The sequence below is a fragment of the Pituophis catenifer genome, unplaced genomic scaffold, assembly GCF_029215685.1.
Source record: "Pituophis catenifer annectens isolate HBS135680 unplaced genomic scaffold, rPitCat1.0.hap2 SCAF_6, whole genome shotgun sequence".
NCBI classification, from domain to species: Eukaryota; Metazoa; Chordata; class Lepidosauria; order Squamata; family Colubridae; genus Pituophis; species Pituophis catenifer.
Genome location: NW_027256886.1, coordinates 21915810 through 21936927, shown reverse-complemented (window position 1 = coordinate 21936927; position 21118 = coordinate 21915810). Strand labels below are relative to the sequence as shown.

At 36.5% G+C, this 21118-nt stretch overlaps 2 protein-coding genes across 2 annotated transcripts in view; one reads left to right on the top strand and one right to left on the bottom strand.

The window, feature by feature from the left end:
• VEPH1 (ventricular zone expressed PH domain containing 1) overlaps nt 1-21118 on the bottom strand; it is a 117123-nt gene that overhangs the window by 83149 nt on the left and 12856 nt on the right. The window contains exon 3 of the mRNA XM_070945859.1: nt 20142-20316. Coding sequence (XP_070801960.1) covers nt 20142-20316 — 175 coding nt within the window. The remainder of the gene's footprint in view (nt 1-20141; nt 20317-21118) is intronic.
• On the top strand, nt 5538-15893 carry PTX3 (pentraxin 3). Its single transcript, XM_070945804.1, has 3 exons — nt 5538-5670; nt 5987-6526; nt 14254-15893. Exons 1-3 carry the CDS (start codon nt 5538-5540, stop codon nt 14871-14873), a joined length of 1293 nt encoding a protein of 430 aa, XP_070801905.1. The 3' UTR covers nt 14874-15893.

The following is a 21118-nucleotide window of genomic DNA, read 5'->3' as shown; positions in this document are numbered from 1 at the left end:
CACACACACACACACACACACATATTTACAACCACACACACACACACACACACACATATACACACACAAATATATATTTACACATACTGTACATACTATATCAGCATCTTATAATAAATTTAAAATCGTTACTTCTAGATGACATCACTTTCTAATTACCACTCCTGTCTGAGAATCATGTAGATACAGCAGTTTTCCATCAAACAGAAATGAACTAACAATACTTATTCACCATGTCTTTGACATAAAATACTACTTACTTTCATCTTGGTCTTAAAAATGACCAAGTGGAATTCTTATCTGTCAGTAGATTTACTCACAATTTTTCAATTTATTTACTAGTGGGATCCCAACATCCGTTTCAAGTGAGAGATTTGTTCCTCACTATCTTATCTTTACCTTAAGCTGCTTTTGCAATTGTAAACTGTAGAATAAGTTTGAAGGAGGTGACCAACATTCAGAAACATAACCTTTCCTTCTTCTGGTATGAAAAGAGTCCTACTGGAAAAGGAGTATGGATTCTGTGCTCTTCCATGAGGAAGAGCAGTCAGTAATGTTTCTTTTTAAGTTTATGTTGATTCATAAATACTGACAGTGCACATTCATCAAACTATGTCAGTTAAATATGACATAACTGGGAGGGCAGCAGAATGATATGCACATATACAAGAATTAATATTGAAGCAACCTAGAACTAAAGGAGAAATTTCTGACAGTTAGAACAATTAATCAGTGGAACAAGTTGCCTCCAGAAGTTGTGAATGCTCCAACACTGGAAGTTTTTAAGAAGATATTGAATAACCATTTGTCTGAAGTGGTGTAGGGTTTCCTGCCTAAGCAGGGGGTTGGACTAGAAGACCTCCAAGGCCGCTTCCAACTCTGTTATTCTGCTTAATATGGCTCTGAATACTGATTGCTGGCAGAGTTGTAGAATGAATAATGGATAAGAGCATTATTCTCATGGCCTCTTCATGATTTTCTTGGAAACATAGGGACAGATCCCAGTGGAAAACAAATGTTGGACTAAATGGGTCTTTCGTCTGATTCAGCAGAATTTCTTTTATGATTATCATTCCTTATGATTGGGACTGAGTTGCCTGTAACTTACATTATACTGCCATTATTTTAACACACTCTGGCGTTAAGGATAATATTTTCTGTTTTGCATCACTTTAAAAATATTTACATATTTGTAGATGCTTCAGATGGCCTTCAGATGCAAAAGAGCTGTCTCAAGGCTATATATAAAATATCAATAATAATATATTCAGTGCGACGAACACATAACTAATAAAAGCCAGAAATAGCAAAACTAAAACCAAAGCCAAGCATTAAAGTAAACCACGCAAACTAAAACAATTTTCTTTAAACCATTCTATAAAAATATACATTGTAAACCCACATCCTTTTCTTCCACATGCTTTTCTGCAATGGCCTGGCATGATATCATCAAAGTATTTAGTCTAAGAATGTCTTGAGTCAGCAGAAGACGAGGCTGGATTGCCTCATATGCCTAATCAAGTATTTTCTGCATCAGAACAAGTCAGCTACACTGACCTTAGGCCAGATACAGGATTCTTCTGATGAAGTTAAGATGAAGCTTCCAGACACATGGCAGAACTAAACACGTCTGTATGTTAAGCTCTGAATAGAAGAATTTGGCTGCCAGGCCTCTAATAGATACATTCCTGCTTTAAATCTCCAGATAAGGAATCTTTTAAGTCAGAGTAGAAAGGAACATACCGGAGATTAAGCTTTGACATTAGCATTATTCAGCCATGTAACCAAACAGGGGTGGGTTCCACTTACCAGTTCACAGCAGGAGCACGCGTGCACGCTTGCTTCGCTCACTTCCGCGTCCGTGCTTCTGCGCATGCGCAGATCACCCATGATGGCGTCGTGGTGCGTTCGTGGAGCCTCCCGCCGGTTTTACTACCGGTTCTATAGAACCAGACCAAACCAGGAGTAACCCACCACTTTTACCGAAGCCTTCAGAGTGCTTTTAAATTAATGATGCTTTTCATTCCTACTGCTAATAGAAAAGCAAATCCTGGAGTACCCAGTCTTACTATTTCTACAGCATGTAAGCAGATGTTCACTCTTAAAAGAAGAGATGTCTTTTTGTATGAAACTTGGGAAACAGTTGGTTCCTTATGAATTAAAAGGTATGAAGTAAAAGTTGGCTAATGGATTATTCCAGAGGGAAATTTTTTGGTGAAATGAGTTATGAATCTGCTGGTTGAAGCTGGATAGTTTCTATTGATGTTAGCACATAAAAGGTATTTTCATACCATCAAAATCTGCCATGTTGTTTACCCAGCACACCATCAGCATTGGTTTCAAATTCATACTTTGTATATTTTGGCACAATGATGATCAATTACTGGCTGGCAGGTCAATTTAGACATATTTTTGTAAAGTTGTCACCCGTACAGTATTATTGATTTGTGAAAACATAAAACTAAAACAGGAAGGAACATTATTTTGTAAAATAAAATATGGGCTAAACCTTTTCAGGGAAGTGTTTAAACTTTTGAAATCATATTTTATCTTTTGGAATATGATCAACTACTGGTCATGCGCTGTGTGATGCTAGCTTAAGAATACAAATGAGCAGCATTTTGAATGATGAATCAAAACCAAAACAGACATGGCATTAATCATGCCAATGCTTTTAACATGTGCAAATTCTCTTAGGTAACTAGCAGACATGGGCAGTCCTGAGTTACCTGGGAATTACTAGGTTAAGGAAAAGAAATTAATGCTAAGTAATTTTCCTCTCATCTACCCTAACAAAATTTGCTCCTCTGAAGCTACTATTTTCATTTCTACTTTTTAATCCAGGATTTTCATAGATAAAAGTGTGACAGAACATACTATGAGTTCAAAGGAGTTGTGAACTGAACCCATCTTTAGAATGCTGAGTTGAATGCAGTCAGTAGAAAGATGTAGTTTTTTCATTCATACATTTTTCATTTTTCATCCAGACATCAAAAATAAGTCTGGAAAAGTGTTTCTGGAAATGATGCAAAGTAATCAAATGGCATCATTTCACAGAGCACTGGCTATTTGTACCAGCAAGAAAGATGTTCTATAATGATGTCTCAGCATTCTCAATTGTGAGCCACACCCAGAGTTGTTTGCTGAGATGGGTGGCTAAAGAAATCAAATGAATGGATGGATGGATGGATGGATGAATGAATAAATCTATGAATTCCCAGTGGACCATTCTGTTATCAAATTCTGTTACCATTTGAGTCTTGATTTTATTAAAACCCTGTCATATTTATTTATCAAATTCATATAGCTGCCCATTCTCCACAGGGCTGTAGGCTAAAACATATGAAGAATGGTTGCAGGAATTGGGTATGTGTAGTCTAGTGGGGGGTGGGAGGATTAAGGGTGACATGATAGCAGTGTTCCAATATTTGAGGGGCTGCCACAAAGAAGAGGGGTGAACCTATTTTCCAAAGCACCAGAAGGCAAGACAAGAGGCAATGTTTGGAAACTAACCAAGGAGAGAACCAAGCTAGAACTAAGGAGAAATTTTCTGAGAGTGAGAACAATAAACCAATGGAATGGGTTGCCTTCAGAAGTTGTGAGTGCTCCATCACTGGAGGCTTTTAAGAGACTGGACAGCCACTTGTCTGGAATGGTAGAGGGCAGTGATGGCTAACCTTTTTGCCATTGCGTGCCAGAGGCGGCGAGGTGAGGTCGTGTGCGCGCATGCCCATACCCATAATTCTATGTGTCCTGCCCCCGTGCAAGCGCACATGATGATATGTTGTCACCGAACCGATTCTGCCCCCCCTTGTTATTCTTACCTTTTATTTGGCCCCACTCCTAATCTATTGCTGCCTCCTGAGTCCCAGCTGATCGGCTAGAAGGAAAAAAACTGTTTAAACTCTTGCCATGGGGCTTCAAAGGGCTGCCCTACAGCTGATCAGTGGTAAAAGGCAGTTTGGTGGTAGACCGGTGCCTCCAAAAATAAATGGGTATACCAGTGCCTGCAAAAATAAATGGGTAGACCAGTGCCTCCAAAAACAAATGAGTAGAACGGTGCCTCCAAAAACAAATGGGTAGACTGGTACAGCTCTGCAAACAGTTAAAAGCCTGGTAGACCAGTACCTCTGCTAAATCCTAAAGAATTGTCACATGACCATCAAGCCACACCCACAAAATAAGCCATGCCCACAGAACCGGTAGTAAAAAAAATTTAGAACCTACCCCTGTTGGGGACCACTGTTTTAAAATATACATTATTTATTTATTTATTTATTTTATTCGGTTTATATGCCGCCCTATCTCACAATGGACTCAGGGCGGCTCACAACAATAAAACACAAGCCACAATAAAAACAAAGACTAAAATCTAAAAAATTTAAAATTAACCCATTAAAACCCTTAAAACCCCATCATCAGACCAGGTCAAAGGATTTGACCTGCATTAAATAACATTAAATAAGTGTAAGTAAGCATAAGCAGAACAAACCATGGCATGCAATTCTTTAGTGGAGTCACGTGTATCCTTAAACATTTTTAGTGGAGCAAACATTAGCTTGTCATATATTTAGAAATTCTGTTTCTTAAACTGCAGTTTGACCAGGCATGGGGCCAATAAATACAAGTTTTGGAGCTAATTATATCCAGGATATGAATTAAAAATTATTACTCAAACAGCTGGGCATCTTTATTTGCATAGAGTACTTTCTAGAGGTATTCAAGATCAATGTCTTAAAAAGATTGTTGTGGGAGAATGGGAGATTGATCCAAACAAAATTTGTAAGTTGTGTATGTGTATGTTTGTGTGTGTGTGTGTGTGTGTGTGTGTGTGTGCTGCTTACCAAAATTAAAAATGTAACATATTTTTCCTGTTCAAGGGAATAATTGCTATCAGATAATTGCTACTAGAGGAAAATGGGTCTCATATATACTTTGCAACTTTTTACATCTTCTCTAGTTATCCCAATATTGTGCATGCTTTAATAATACAAAGGGTGTTCCCAAACCAAGTTCTGCAGCAGTATATCCAATAACAATGAATAAATTTTATAAATGAATGCAAACAATAATTGGAGTTTATGTACCTTCCAGTTATAACCATAGAATCTCTTTAATTTTTCACCTTTCTTTAAATCAGCTAATTGACATTTTATTTGTCTTTTCATTAAAATTCATGACATTAAAAAAAAAAAACACTAGTCTCCAAAGAGCTCTGCAATTTGCAAGAACAGACTTTCCATCATTTCTCCCCTTTCACTCCTTACTAATCCACCCCCATTTCAGACTTAACAAGATTCAGGATTGTGCAATCTCCATACCTCCCCCTTCCTTACAGTTCCCATCCAAAAAAATTAATAATAACCAGAAGCACTCCTCTTACAGCTCCAGGACTAGAATTACTCATTCATTCAAGCTCAGGCATTCCCCCAGTATTATTTAAGGGCTTTCTCTCTAGGAGTCATCTCTGCTCCAGTCTTGCAAGAGATTAAGACACCGAGAATTTTACAGAAGCAGTTGGGAAATTCTATCCAAAAATGTTTCCTTTTATGATTCTGTTTTTTGCTCTCTGTTATTCTTCATTTACTCAGAACACAGATGAGTATGATGATATCTTCTTCCTGAATTTTGATAATGAAATAGAAAGTGTAATTCCTGCAACAGAAGAAAGTAAGTATTTTGCCTTTCTTCCTTAGTCTTTAACCACAGACAAATTGTTTTTGCATTAACAGCACAATTAATACTCTTATCGTTGCAAAATTTGCAGTTAGCAAACTTAAAAATAGCAATGTTTCAGAATGTTCATTTAGCCAAGAAAGGAGGCATGGAAATTTCTCTGCTCTTATTTTGTAGTTTATGTCCTTGCCTTCTTTTCTAAAGAGAGAAAGTGTGTAAATAGCCTTGGAATACATCTTTCTTTAAACAGCTTCTTTTGCAAGAATAAAGTTCAAACGTAGAGTAATGTTTACTATGTGCTCTGTTTCAGCCATTTCATGTGATTGTCAGCGAGAACACACAGAATGGGACAAGCTCTTCATTATGCTTGAGAATTCCCAGATGAAGGAAAACATGCTGCTTGAGTCTTTGGATGAAATCTTTAAGGTGGAGCTGCAGATGCTGAGAGCAGAAATGCTGCAGTTTGTGGAAAACTTTGCTGGCACGTGCACCACATATCTCGAGAAAACAACCACTCAGATCTGGAGCCAACTGGACCAGATGATAACAAAGAGCAGAGCTTCTGGAGGTAGGTCTGGGATGCTTCATGAGATCAAGCAAGAAAATATTCTCCAAGACATTCTGCAATTAAACCAAAATCTTTCCAACCGACTCAGCCAGCTCGAGCGTGCCTGGCAGTGGAGAACCGAAGAGGGTGATCAGCGGAGCCATTCATCAGAGGAAGGTAGAGTCGGCTACATAACGCATGGAAACAATTTCATGTTGAAGTCACTGTGGCAAGAGCTGCAGGAAACAAAAGCTGAACTAAAAGAATCTCAGAAGAAGACCACAAAGGCTGCATTGCCAGCGGGTGAGTCAGATTCTTTTTCCAGTGTTACAATTGCCTTACACATTCATTCCCAACCAACCACGTTAACCATAAGTTTGTTTAACAACCTTACCTGATGCTTTGCTTATAGAGAAGGGGGCATTATTATTATAAATTTGGAGACAACTAGGCGGGAGCATGTTCGACTTGTATTGTATAGCAGCCAAACAATATAAACTTACAGTGTATTGTGTAAATCACTGTGAGTATTCATTGCTTCAGCTATGTTGCTGTAGCTTAAAATATGTTCATTGAATAAATACAGTTGGCCAATAGAAGCGCCAAAAACATCTACATATCTTATTAGTAAAGCAATGATGAAGTTTTGCTAAGTCACTTGCGGTTATTCTCTTCCATTCTTATTTTTATTTTGCAGAGCCAGTAGCAACAATAATTCATTGACAGTCCCAGTCAATTCAGTTTTCTGGCTGTTCCTCTGCTCTGCCTTCTAACATACCTGCTGATTCCTTCACTGCATTCCTCAGGGGCTACTTCTGAACACAATTTGACCTTGTGAGCTCACTCATTATGTCAACAGACTATTCATCAATTTAATTCTCACGCTTCAGGGCATAAACAGATCCTCCACAGGGGTTCAGGAAAGTGGAATAGCTTAGACTCTGTGAAGCACAACTGCACAGCCATATATCACAAAGATTCCCCTGAACCCTTCCAGTTGCCTTTTAATACCCAATCTGGACATGCCGTGATTTATGCTAAGATAAATAATGAAACTATTTATGTTAGATAACTTTGAAACATATTCTCCTGCCCCATTTAAAGTCTAACTTGTTATTTTTTAAGGCAGCTCTATTCTTCATATCTAGATGTTCTCTGGGGCTGATTTTAAATAACTATTGGTATCTTATAGAAAGAATGGCATAGGTCTCATGTAATTAACCACACAAGAGTTTGCCACTATTCTGTGACATTCCATACACTGATTAGTGATCTCTAAAGCAACAGCTGCCTATGATTTTGAATCACTGCTTTTATTTTATAAAAATATAGTGGTGTTGAGAAATAAGCAGATGGTCATGCTATGTGTTCATTAGTCCAAAAGGTTTGTAAGGATCACAGTCACTATCTAGAAGTCCTTTCAAATGTATGTGAAAAGAGGAAAATCCTATATTGACAAGCATCCTAATTTTTGGTAATTTACAACTGTTCCTGAAAAATGTTACTTTAATTTGAACAGGATAAGAATACATACCTTTGAATAAGCACATGGGGGAAAGCATAACATAGATAATGCTCTAGTGCTCACACTGATTAATTTTGCAAATGTAAAGTCACATCAAAAAGCTGTGCTTAAAAATACTGTTACTATTTTACTATTTTCTAAAAGGTTCACATCTGTCTCAAAGGAATTATAGAAACTCCTGATGGATCCTGAGTGGTGATGGTGGGGAGGATAGGAAATTACTAACAATATACTTCTTGATCAGCCATTTGTTTTGCTAAGATATCTAGAAGTAATACATCAAATAATCTTATATATTATTACTTATGATAAATAATATGTAATAACTATATATTATAACTATATATTAAAACTAATCAAGAAGAAAACAAACCCAGAACTAAGGATAAATTTCCTGACAGTTAGAACAATTAATCAGTGGAACAACTTGCCTACAGAAGTTGTGAATGCTCCCACACTGGAGGTTTTTAAGAAGAGATTGGACAACCATTTGTCTGAAATGGTATAGGGTCTCTGCCTGAGGAGGGGGGTTGCAGTGGTGGGTTGCCCCGGTTTGCACCGGTTCTATAAAACCAATAGTAAAACTGGCGGGAGGCTCCGCCCACCGACCCCGACATCATCAAAACGCTTCTGTGGATGCGCAGAAGCTTCTGCACTTTCGCAGAAGAGCACACGCACATACGGCCCTGCTGCAAACCGGTAGTAAAGGTAAGTAGAACCCACCCTTGGGGGGTTGGACTAGAAGACCTCCAAGTTCCCTTCCAACTCTGTTATTGTGTTATTCTGTTATATTCATGTCATAAAGGTAAAGCAATTCATTGAATATTCATTTTACAAAAATTTTACCAAAGTACCCAGAAGCACTTTTAGCACTATTTACTCCTGAGTGCTTCCCACAAAGTTTAGCATTATGCTCTCAAAATTTGAAAATGGTGTTAATAGGAAGTCCGGAGAATGTTGTCTTTGAATGTCTCTTTCTTCCCCATCCTAATTTTTTAATATTTGCTTTTACCAGAAAATTCCGCCAAAGAGGTAAGAATGGAATAGTTGAAGAATTTCTTTTGTTTGATAATGCTAGCAGCCATCAGGCTAAAAGTTATCTTGATTTTCTGTGAGAAAGTCATGCCATAAGTAGCCATCTGCTCTTCCCTTCCCTTTACAACATTTCAAAATAAAAAAAATGTGTGGTGTGCTTTGCCATATTGTTGTAAGCTTCCCAATCCCACTTCACTTTGGCTACTGCCTGAGAGAGGAAATCTCACAATGGAATGATGTCACACATGTTTCCCATTACTGGCTGCTACAGAAGACAGGGAGGAGCAGGACAAAAAGATTGCTCTTTTCTAAAATCTGGAGGAAAATCCATGGCGCAATTGAACTAATCTATGAAGTGCTAAGTCCAACATAACTCCACCAAATTTGCAGGACCTGTTCTTAATTTACCACGTTCTGGCCAATGATATCACTCAGTTCTATTTGTTTTGACAAGGGGGAGGACATTCATAATTTGATTAAGAACAAAAAGACTGACTTTATAAAAATATTCCACAGATCCTTCTGGAATTTTTTTTTTCAAAAGAGTTTTCAGCAACTGGTTTTGATTTCTCACATATTTTGGATTTCTGCCAGGTTGATTCTTAAGGGTTTTTGTGATCACACTATTGTTGGTGACTTATAAAGCTGGTTTTCATTTTGTCTACCCTTGATAATAAAGTTAGAAATTTTGATAATTAAAAAGCCATGTCACTACACAGAGCTCTTTGCCCTTTGAAGAAATATTCCTGCAGATTTTCATGACCCGTTGCCCCTATTCTCACTGGTCAAAGCATTTTAACATTCTTAGAACTCAAAGCATATGACACCAGCACAGCATGAGAAAATAGAAAAAGTATACTAATTATTACAGCTGTGATTTCAATATTCGTTTTACTTCAAGTTCATAGAATCTAAAATGTGATGTTTGTTGATTATTCATCATACTGTATCTCAATTTCCTGTAATTGCTCTCTCATACATTTATTAAAATATTTGAAATTGTCAACCGAGTTCAAGTCCCGCCATAACCATGAAAGCCAGCTGGGTGACTTTGGGCCAGTCACCCTATTGCAGCCCAACCCACCTCATAGGATTGTTGTGAGGAAAATAGGAGGAAGAAGGTGTGATGGTTATATTTGCTGCCTTGAGTTATTTGTAAAAATAATAAAGGTGGGAAATAAGTAAGCATAGGAAGTATAACTATAATTCAATAAAGTTTCTGTTTCTCATAGCTTCAAATGGTTTATCCTATAGGTCTTTACTTATTTTTGTACAGCTGTGGTCTTTTTGAACAAAACAGTAGATTACAACATGAAAAATTCATTCTAGACCAGCGGTTCTCAACCTGGGGGTCACGACCCCTTTGGGGGTCGAACGACCATTTCACAGGGGTCGCCAAAGCCCTCTCTCGCCCCCCCCCCACATGCCTTCACTCACCCTCTGCCTCTGTTGGATCGCCCGGTCGCCGTTCGCTTACCCCACCCACTCCCAATCTATTGCTGCTTCCGGAGTCCCAGCTGATGGCTAGAGGGAAAAAAAACTTTAAATTCTTGCTGCAGGGCTGCAAAGAGGTAAATTCCTGGAGCAGATTTTTTTCCCTCTAGCTGAAAACGCGAAATTGAAAGTAAGCAGGCTGCAACATGACAAAATGAGGCAGAGAGATTTCTTTTTCTTTTTCCTCACCAAAAAAGGTAGGTGCAAAACTGCAAACAATGGGAAATTTAGGGCAAAAGAGGAAAGTTCCAAGATTTTAAAACACAAAAGAAAAAAAGCTCTATTTAACTAGGGAATTGTAATAATCGAGATACTATTAATTGGTTAAGTTGTGGTTTGGAGGAATATATGGGGGAAATTATTTGGTTTATTATTATTGGTAAATATAATTAATTGATTTGTAAGAAATTGGATTGCATGGAAATAATTGGAATATTCATGTTCATATTGATTAATATACAAAAAAGATAGTTATATAACTAATTGATTTATATTAAAATGTTTAATTTGTATTAAACAACTGTATTACATAATAAATCAATGTGAGGATGGATATAAAAAGAGATGACAATGCAAAGGGGTATAATATAGAATAGAAGGGAAAAATTGAATTTGATTAAGATTAGAGATGAGGATGAAGGGTAATATTGTTTTTTTAAAAAAAATAGATGAGGAATAAATATGGTAAAAAGGAAATATAGAAATTGTAAATTTAATTGAAATGACTAAATACTGTGTTGGAAGAAATATCCTTCTGGGTTCTGCTCCAAGTGAGGAAAAAGACACTGGAAACATGGAGACTGCTTGGAAAGATGGTTTAATGGTGGACAGGATCACATGGCTTGATGGGGCCCATTGTGTTAGTTTCTGTTGCTATTGTGTTGCAAATGTCCTTTGACAAAGGATTGACTTTCTGCCTCTGGCCCATTAACAAATGGTGGGGGGCAGGAAGGTGGGAGCTGCTTTGTCTGTAAAATATGCTTCTCCATTTCTCATCCAGGTAGGGAAATATAATATTCTGCCTTTTTAATATTTCCCAAAATATTTCATTCTTCTAGGAAAGGGGTGGGTGCTAACCTCCTACAACTGTTTAAATTTGTGAACCGGCCAAATACTCTGTTCAAAGAAAATACGTTGTATGTGTGTATGTGTGTTTCTAATTATTGCTATTTATTGCTATTTGTTCTCTTTTATTCTTTAAAGTTTAACAATTCATTCTTTATCTTAATATCTTAATATTTGTTTGGGGTTGGCTTTCTTCTCTTTCATCTTTTTTATTGTACAGCAATCTTTCTCCTCAAACCTACCACCTCTGTCTTTTCTTTCTTACTTACTTTCTCTTCCTCCCCTCTTCTTCTTCTCCCTACTTCCTCTTTCTTTCTCTTTCTCCTCCTCTCTTCCTCCTTCTCTTACCTTCACTCCTACTCTAATTTCCCTTCCCTTCCTTCATCCCTCTCTATTGCTGTATCCTTTTATGCATATGGACTACTCAGAGGGCTGAAAAAGTTATTTTTGACTGGTCCTCGCACTTTTGACCAGTCCTCGAACTTACGACTGTCCTCACAATTTACGTATTTGCGCTATCTTGTCACATGGTGAAGAGAAGCAGTTGTGAAATGAGTGACACGGTTGTTAAGAATGGTACAATGGGCATAAATGATGACCAGTCATAACTGTGAAGACCGGTCAAAAGTGCGAGGACCTGTCAGAAATCACATTTTCCAGCCCTCTGGGTAGTCCTTTTGGGCACAGGGACTACTCAGAGGGCTAAAAAAGTTATTTTTGACTGGTCCTCGCGCTTTTGACCAGTCCTCGAATTTACGACTGTCCTCACATTTTACGTTTTTTGCCCTATCTTATACCATGTTGAAGAGAAGCAGTTGTGAAATGAATGACATGGTTGTTAAGAATGCTGCACAGGCATAAATGTGAGGATGGTCATAAGTGTGAGGACCAGTCAAAAGTGCGAGGACCTGTCAGAAATGACTTTTTTCAGCCCTCTGAGTAGTCCCTATACATATAGCCATGGCCACCCGGTCACATGACCAGCTAGCCACGCCCACCCAGTCACATGACCTCCAAGCCACACCCACAAAATAAGCCACGCCCACAGAACCAGTAGTAAAAAAGTTTAGAACCCACCCTTGGTTGGGGGTCACCACAACATGAGGAACTGTATTAAAGGGTCGCGGCATTAGGAAGGTTGAGAACCACTGTTCTAGACCATGAGTTTTCAATCCATGAAAATGTGTATCCTCTCACTTTAGAGTAGCATAATAGTTTTTTTTTTAAATGGGAAAATGATATGAAGTATTTTTTTCCCCTGATGTTAAAATAGCCAAGGATTTAGTGTAACACTCTCATAAACTTCAATACATGTTGAGATACTTTATAAACATACTCTATAAATTATTCCACTGATAAAGTTCTCCTTCTTCATTTCTACATGCTGAATTTAAACAGATATAGGGGTGCATGTAGCCTACAGATAAAACAATTAGATTACTTTCATTTGTAATTATAGATGCATTTAACTCTAATACTTTGCTAACAAATTTCTGTTTATTTTGCATTTAATTTGTAATAATAATCATAAACTGGATTTTATAAATTTAAAACTATAAATGTAGAAACTGTTTTCGATGCAATAAAAAATGTCAGAAATCCAATGAGTGAAAAGGCTAATCAGGAAAAAAAAAATTCTAATCCTTATGATAGTATATAATCAGAAAACAAATATACAAGTTTTGGGAAACGCAGGTTCTTTAACATGCTTTTTCCCAAATAGAAAGTCCAACAATGTTTATGTAATTTTTGAATTGGCCAAATGTTTACATATATTTGCACATCATGAGTAGAAGTGTTTCTGAGTGAAAATGAGAGACAAAGGGTTTCTTCACTACCCCATCCCATATGGCATGGAGATGGATCTTCAAAGAATTTATGAAAAGTAAATGAGGAAAACCTATGGGAATCATCTGGGGATTTGCTGAAAGAGATATCAGCAAGAGATTAGTTACATGTAACAAAAAAGTACATTATTTGAAATTAATAATTTTATGTATTATTATTATTATTATTATTATTATTATTATTAATTATGAATAGAGGATTATCTAATTTGGTATGAGATGGTCTTAGATTCTTAGTGTCACTGATCCCTTCCCTTTTCAAAGATTGTGGCGTATGTGGGCATTTTTTTTGTCCCTTAGAATCAGTGTTGACTCTTGGCAACTGCATAGATTAGTCCCTGCAGTTTATTTGGCAAAATTCCAGAAGTGGTTTGCCATATGAAAAACAGTTGCAGGAACTGGGTATATCTAGTTTAATGAAAAGAAGGACTAGGGGAGACATGATAGCAGAGTTCCAATATCTCAGGGTCTGCCACAAAGAGGGAGTTAAGCTATTCTCCAAAGCACCTGAGGGTAGAACAAAAAGCAATGGGTGGAAACTAATCAAGGAGAGAAGCAACTTAAAATTAAGGAGAAATTTCCTGACAGAACAATTAATCAGTGGAACAACTTGCCTCCAGAAGTTGTGAATGCTCCAACACTGGAAGTTTTTAAGAAGATGTTGGATAACCATTTGTCAGAAGTGGTGTAGGGTTTCCTGTCTAAGCAGGGGGTTGGACTAGAAGACCTCCAAGGTCCCTTCCAACTCTGTTATTTATTCTATTGCCTTCTTCCTAGGACTGAGAAAAAGTGACTTGCTTAAGATCATCCAACTGGCTTTATGCCCAAGGCAGAACTAGAACTCACATTTGTCTTAACCACTATACCAAACAGTCTCTCTGAAAAGATATTACAAAAAGTGAAAGAATATATTTGCTTAAAATCCAAAAGAGCCATTGCTACTTATAATGCAATTACATAACTAATTAACATAATTTAACTGATACTTAGAATTGTATTACATTACGATTATCCCAATATGCTTCAGTATAATTGATAACAATTACATTCTGTTGTTCTTACAGGTTGTGAAGCAGTTATTTTATTCCCAATGCGTTCCAAAAAGATCTTCGTGACTGTTCATCCAACTGATGAGATGGCATTCTTCTCCTTCACTGCCTGCACATGGGTTAAGGTAACTGAAGCATTGGACAAAACTATTATATTTTCATATGGAACAAAGAACAATCCCTATGAAATTCAGCTTTATCTGAACTATGACTCTGTGGTTTTCGCCGTAAAAAGTAATCTCAACAAGATATCTGCCCCAAAGGTAATTTCTTCCGGAGAGTGGACTCACATCTGCAGTACTTGGGGTTCAGTCAATGGAACCATATCTTTATCGATAAATGGAAAAATTGTGGTCACCTCTTCTGAAATATCTGAAGACCACATCATCCCGGATGGCGGAATTTTGCAGATTGGCCAGGAAAAGAATGGCTGCTGTGTTGGAGGCGGTTTCAATGAATCTTTAGCTTTTTCTGGAAAAATAACTGGCTTTAATATTTGGGACCGAATCCTCAGTGACAAAGAGATAATAAGACAATCTGAAGAAGATGCCTGTAATAACCGTGGCAACATAGTGGGCTGGGGAGTTACAGAGATTCTGCCTCATGGAGGGGCTCAGTATGTTTTTAGCCCCTGAATTTATGTTCTTCAAAACTCTATATAAAATCAAACCAATAAACAGAACTTATAAAATCTGAATATATATACATATATTTAGAATTGGTCCATGATACAGTTTCCACAGGAAAAACAGAGGTATAAAGAACAGTCAGAAGCCAGTTATCTCTGCTTCACATAAGAAACTCTGAATGAGGCTTCACATGGCAAGAAGCCTTTGGATGACTGCCATGGCTACTACTATAAGCCAATATCTCTGCTCTCCAGATTCCGTAAAAAAAGAACAGTACTGTCATAAGTGGGAGATAGCTCTCCACAACTGGATATAGCTGCTTTCAGAACAAGTACTTGCTAAGCCAGTAAAATGAATTTTATCCACATGAAATCTCATTCATAGAGAAATCATATTGTAGGACATAATTTAAAATTGCTACCATATGAAAGCTAAAATATAAATACAAATTAAATAAAGAAAAATATAGGCTCCTAAATATATCTTGGTAAGAGTCAGCTTACAATATATCTTGTAAGCATGCTGGTCTAGACTTCTATATGGATCCAACATTCTCTAAGCACCTATCTTATTCATACTCCAAAACTATTTTTGAATATACTCTGAATTATACATGATTAGCACCTATCATGGTGAGAAGTTTCAATAGCTGTAATGATTTTGAAAATGTTGCTAGCAGGAGCTCCTGATAGGATTATCCTTGTTGATAAAATCTAAGGAGAGGTGTGGAGCTATAAGTAATCCATAATGGAGTCAAAGGGTTCTGCAGATCTGAGAAAAGTTAGAAAATGTCAAAATGAAATCTAGAAGAAAGCAGTAATAAATCATTTCTGGATTGTTGCCAAGGAAATTATATGAAGATGGGTCAAATCCTTTAGGCAATTTTGGTTGCTAGACAATTAGATTAGGGGGGGAAACCTAGTTACTGGAAAGAAAGGTGAATTTTCACTAGTAGATCTATAGTTGAGGATACGGCGAAACCAATGTGACAAAGAAGTCTGGTTATTGTTGAAGTCAGAACTGAAAAACAAGTTTATCTTTGACAAAGACAAATAAAACAATGTAATAAGTATGGAACAAACAAAACTTGAAACTATTAAAATGGAATTGAAGCATGCTAAATTAGATATTTTCTGAATCAGTGAACATTGGTAGACTGCAATAGATCACCTCAGTTCAGATGATAATGTGATATATTACTCAGAGCATAAATTCATACAAAGAGATGGAATGACAGTGACACCCTAAAAGAATATCACTAAGTTTGTACTGGCTATGAACCAATAAACAATAGGTTCATATTAATTAGAATTAGCATATATTCATTGAGAGAACATCATTGTTTTACAAATGTGTGCTGCTATTTGAAACATAACAGAAGATATTAAGGAAATCTATAGTAATTTGCAAGAGGTGCTAAATGTAACAGCAGAAAAGATTGCAGTATGTCTGGTGCATAGTTTGTTAAACACAATGATACACTAAATAGTTTAATATAGTTTTTGCAAAGATAATTCTTTGTTCATTGCCAATGCCTGCTTCAAATAATACATGGATATAACTAGATTGACAACATCAGAATACAATTTGTTATAATATAGGAAAAAGAATTGTAAAATCCAATCAGCCAGATCCTTTCCAAGTGCATATTATAGAACACGCTATATCAAATTCACATGGTGTCAAATAAATAGGATAAACATAAAAGTTTTTTAAAAATAGGTGTGCCAGCAAGATTGGATTTGAAGACATATAGTCAGAATATAAAATCAAAATAGAACAAATCAATATGCTTAACTTACACAAGAGAGTATCTGAGGAATTATGGAACTAAATAAGAGACATTGTGAAAACTGAAGTGGAACAAACTCTTCCCCAAATTTCAAGGCAGAAAAGTTTGAGTGGCTTTCAGAACAAGCTACCATGATAGCTAGGGACAGATGAATGATGAAAGCATTGGTCAAAAAGAAGGAGGTACTGTAGTTAAACAAAAACTTTCAAGAAGAAAAGCTAAGGAAAGATATCACAATCAGTAACAGAGGAAATTAACATGGAAAAAGGAGAGCCTTTTAAAAGATTATAAAAAAAATAACTGCAATAAATCACAGTTAAAGTAGAACTTTTCAAGAGATCTAACAGAAATAAATGAGTTTACAGGGAAATGGAAAAATAGAAACTAATAATAGTTTAAAGAGACTGGTAGTACAGAATGGCATAAATATGAGTAGAGTATATTTCAAAATTGACTGTTCTAGAAATTAGACAAGAGGTATCAAATGAAAAAGCAGTTGTATTAAAACTGCAGAAGAAGAAACAATTAAAGTGCTAAGAGTTCTATGTCAACAATGAGCAAGAAACTACTGTAAGAACTGAGTACAATTTAAGCTTATGTTAAATATTAAGACAAAGATATTGTCAATCAACAATGAAGAAGTGAAGATGAAAGAAGCTGTGCTGTCTTATGGGACTTTCTTGTTTGTCGGTTTTATTTTTTTTAATGTGAATTTTGCAATTGAACTATTTAAATAGTATGAAGCAATAACTTTTTTCTGTTTTTATTACTAGTATGTACATCTTCATAAAGTTAGCAACTTGTCCAAGGAACTTTTAATACCAGAAGCCTACCTTGCATTCAGGATGACTGCAGTTTTCTGGTTTGAAATTAATATAGCTGTATTATATTGTAAAATAAACTGATTTTGTATTGACTTTATTGAAACTATTTTTTATAAAATTGAGCTGTAAATAAAAATATACTTTATCAGATTGATATTACATATCATTTTCTTTAGGGTTTTTAGAATACAATGCAAGCACTAAGTCAGAATGTAAGAGGGCCCTTTTCTGTTTAATTTCTATAAAAATCATGTCTCTAAAAGCAGAACAATCTCAAAACAAATAGATGCCAGAACCAGGAACACTACAGATTATGAAGAAGTTATATTAGGATGTTAGCATTTGTTGTACCAAAAGTTATTCTTGAAAAACAATGCAGTAGTCATCCCTTAAGCATGAAAGTTGGCTATGTGTCTTTAGACCAGTCACTCTCTCTATGCCCAATCCACCAAATAGGGTTCATATTGTGGAGAAAATAGAATTGGGAGCACTAGGTATTTGCATTGCCTTGAGTTGAACCAAAAATAAATACCAGTTTTAAAAAAATCAATCAGAGATATAAAAAGATAAATACCATACATTATTGCAAAATTACCAAGATCTCCAAATTGAACGGATAAAGCATTTTTTTAAAAAAATTGATTTATATGCCGCCCTTCTCCAGAGACTAAGGGCGGCTTACAATGTGTTAAGCAGTAGCCTTCATACTTTTGTATATTTATACAGTCAGCTTATTGCCCCCACAAACTGGGTCCTCAATTTACCTACCTTAGAAAGGATGGAAGGCTGAGTCAACCCTGAGCCTGGTAAGATTCGAACTTACAGTAATTGCAGACAGCTGGTGTTAATCACAATGCTATCAGTCTGCTGAGCCACCAGGCCCCTATTTTACTGAAATAGGTTAGTAGTTATATGATACAGGTATCTTCAACACACTGGTGCCTCCAGATGTATTCAATTTCAGTTCTCATAATCTCTCAACCAGCGTGACTACGGATAACAGACTCTCCACATGAAAATTTCAAATGCTGTGAGAGTCCTTTGGGTTGACTACATCAGGAAAAAGATTACCCAGAAAGACTAGAACTATACTTTATTGAGATGGGCCATAAGAACAGAATCTCTCAAGTCTGATCATACTTGTACTTTACTTGTCCACCCAATGAATCAGGTAGAATCCTGCCCAAGTCTCTTCTGAATATTATTGTTGACCCTGAAGCTGATATATGTGTAGCCATGTTTTATTGTAGTCATTTCCTATTCTTTTTCTAAGCTTTTTCTAGGTATTCTGTAAGGGGATCTAACACGGCTTCAGGCTCGCCACATTCTAGCAGTAGGAAGGAGGGTTGCAGAGATAAGGGGGAATGTTATGGCTAGGTTGCATTCTTTCCCATGGGAACAGAGAATGTGCCTGCAGATCAGAGGTGGGTTTCAGCAGGTTCTGACCAGTTTTGGAGAACCGGTAGCGGAAATTTTGAGTAGTTCGGAGAATTGGTAGTAAAAATTCTGACTGGCCCCGCCCCCATCTAATCTCTGCCTCCCAAGTCCCAGCTGATGGGACAGAAATTGAGATTTTACAGTATCCTTCCCTTGCCACGCCCACCAAGCCATGCCCACCAAGCCATGCCACGCCCACCAAGCCACACCCACAGAACCGGTAGTAAAAAAAATTGAAACCCACCAGTGCTGCCGATGGCTGAAGGTGGAATTTGGAGTCACCGGACAGTGGACTGTGAGCTGATTGGAGAATGTGACTGGGGCGAAGATTCAAACTTTTGCTTTTTACTGGGTGTAATTCCGGGGTTTGGTCAGTGTCAATTTACATCAAGACCTTGCCAATTTGAAATGTTCCTAGTAAATGGACTTTGATTGAATATGACTGCCTGGGATTTTTCATTCGGGGAATGTATTATTTGGAAGCTTGACAATTATCTTATTTCCTTAAGGACCTAAGGAATGTTTTAGTCACCTTGGCTTTCATAACTTTTTTTGCTGATTCCCTTCAAGGTCATTTCCCTGATTCACTACAGATACTATTTTATTTTTTTCATGCTGCTAAGTAGAGGTAGGGTTCTTACTACCTGTATGAACACCATAATTTATACTGGCACAATTAAAGATATAATAATTTAGTGCACATATTAACAATCAAGTTTAAATGGATTAACGTCAAAAAAATTGAGAAAAATGATTGGGAAGGGCTAAGGTTAACTTTAGCTGTTTTGCACATTATAAGTTTTCATATGGAATAAGATTATTACGATGGTGGTGGTGGTAGTGATCTATCAGATAGTAGATTGAAATAATAAGTGAGATGGGCATTGTTACTAGTGAAAATTTAGTTTTACTTCAATCATCAAATTGGGGTGTAAATAAATTTTGATTGATTGTTTAAATCACAGTTTAATGAACAATTATTGCTCATTTGTATTGTCCTTTAAATACTTCTAAGGAACATTCTAGTTATAGAGGAAGTCACTATAACTGGACCACCTGACCCCATACAGATGTCAAGAGCACTGATTGGCCCCTATCCCCATACAACGTTTGAAGTCACCCTCAATTTAATTAAACAATTTTTTAACAAAGATGTGGAAATTCTTATGAAGTAGAAGCATATAAATCAAACACAAAATGTACTGTATAGGTATTTCTTACCTTGCAGGATACTTTTTACAATACTTTCTGTGTGTTCCACAAGAAGCTCTGCTTTACTGATTGCAGCAAGTGAGAGGTAACTGGATAAATTCCTGCACAATTCTTTGTTACCTCTCTGGAGAAACTTCACTGCCACTGGGACAGCCAATGCTATGATGGGAGGGCGATTATAATTCTTTGGGGGGGGGAGGGAGAGAGAGAACAAAAATAGAGTTACAAATTATTGCACGCACATTCACTTTGGTGTTCTTATTATTGCATCTGAAAATATCATGAGTTTTCATCAGGTGTGTAGAAACAAACTATTTTGAATTACCTTTACTACAATTAAATATAAACGTAAAGGCGTACTGTGGAATGTCATATTGTTCTATTGCTTAAATGATGAAATATAAATTTCATATTTACAAAGAGTCACTTTGGATAGTGAGATGGGTGGCATATAAATTTAATAAATAAATAAAATAAAGAATCTGTCTCTAAGTGTAATAGTGAACAAGTCAGTTGGATCATGATTTTTCATTTGACAAGGAGCCTAACAAAGGAGTTGACCACAAGATACTTTAAGGAATGTGGTTAAGGAAAAGAAGCACTAAAAGAGAAAGATTCTTGAAACAGCTCTCATCAGCATGTCAGAGAAAGAAATTGGGTTGTCTCTTCCTTCTGCATTTCATAAATCCCAAATGAAAAGAAATTCTTTGGGAAGATTTTTAAACAGCCCATTGAAAGATTGTTTATTTTTTTAAAAAAACCAACTAGACCATCAATATTAATATTGATATTGTCAATATTATAGGAATATTGATAACATTTGCCTGGATTCACACTATACCCAAATCATAAATCATGATTAACAAGGCACATTGGTTGAGTTTGTATTCAACCAAACTAAGATTAGACTACAAACAAACTGAACTGTAGCCTAGCCTGATATGTGAAACCATCTTAAAGCTACTGGTTTATTTTGCTCTTTCCTG

What these genes read in the sequence shown, in the direction of transcription:
- PTX3 (XM_070945804.1), top strand. Translation starts at nt 5,538, where the DNA reads ATGTTTCCTTTTATGATTCTGTTTTTTGCTCTCTGTTATTCTTCATTT. An exon ending in AATTCCTGCAACAGAAGAAA is followed by an intron (nt 5,671 to 5,986) that starts GTAAGTATTTTG and finishes GCTCTGTTTCAG; the next exon opens with CCATTTCATGTGATTGTCAG. An exon ending in AAAGGCTGCATTGCCAGCGG is followed by an intron (nt 6,527 to 14,253) that starts GTGAGTCAGATT and finishes TTGTTCTTACAG; the next exon opens with GTTGTGAAGCAGTTATTTTA.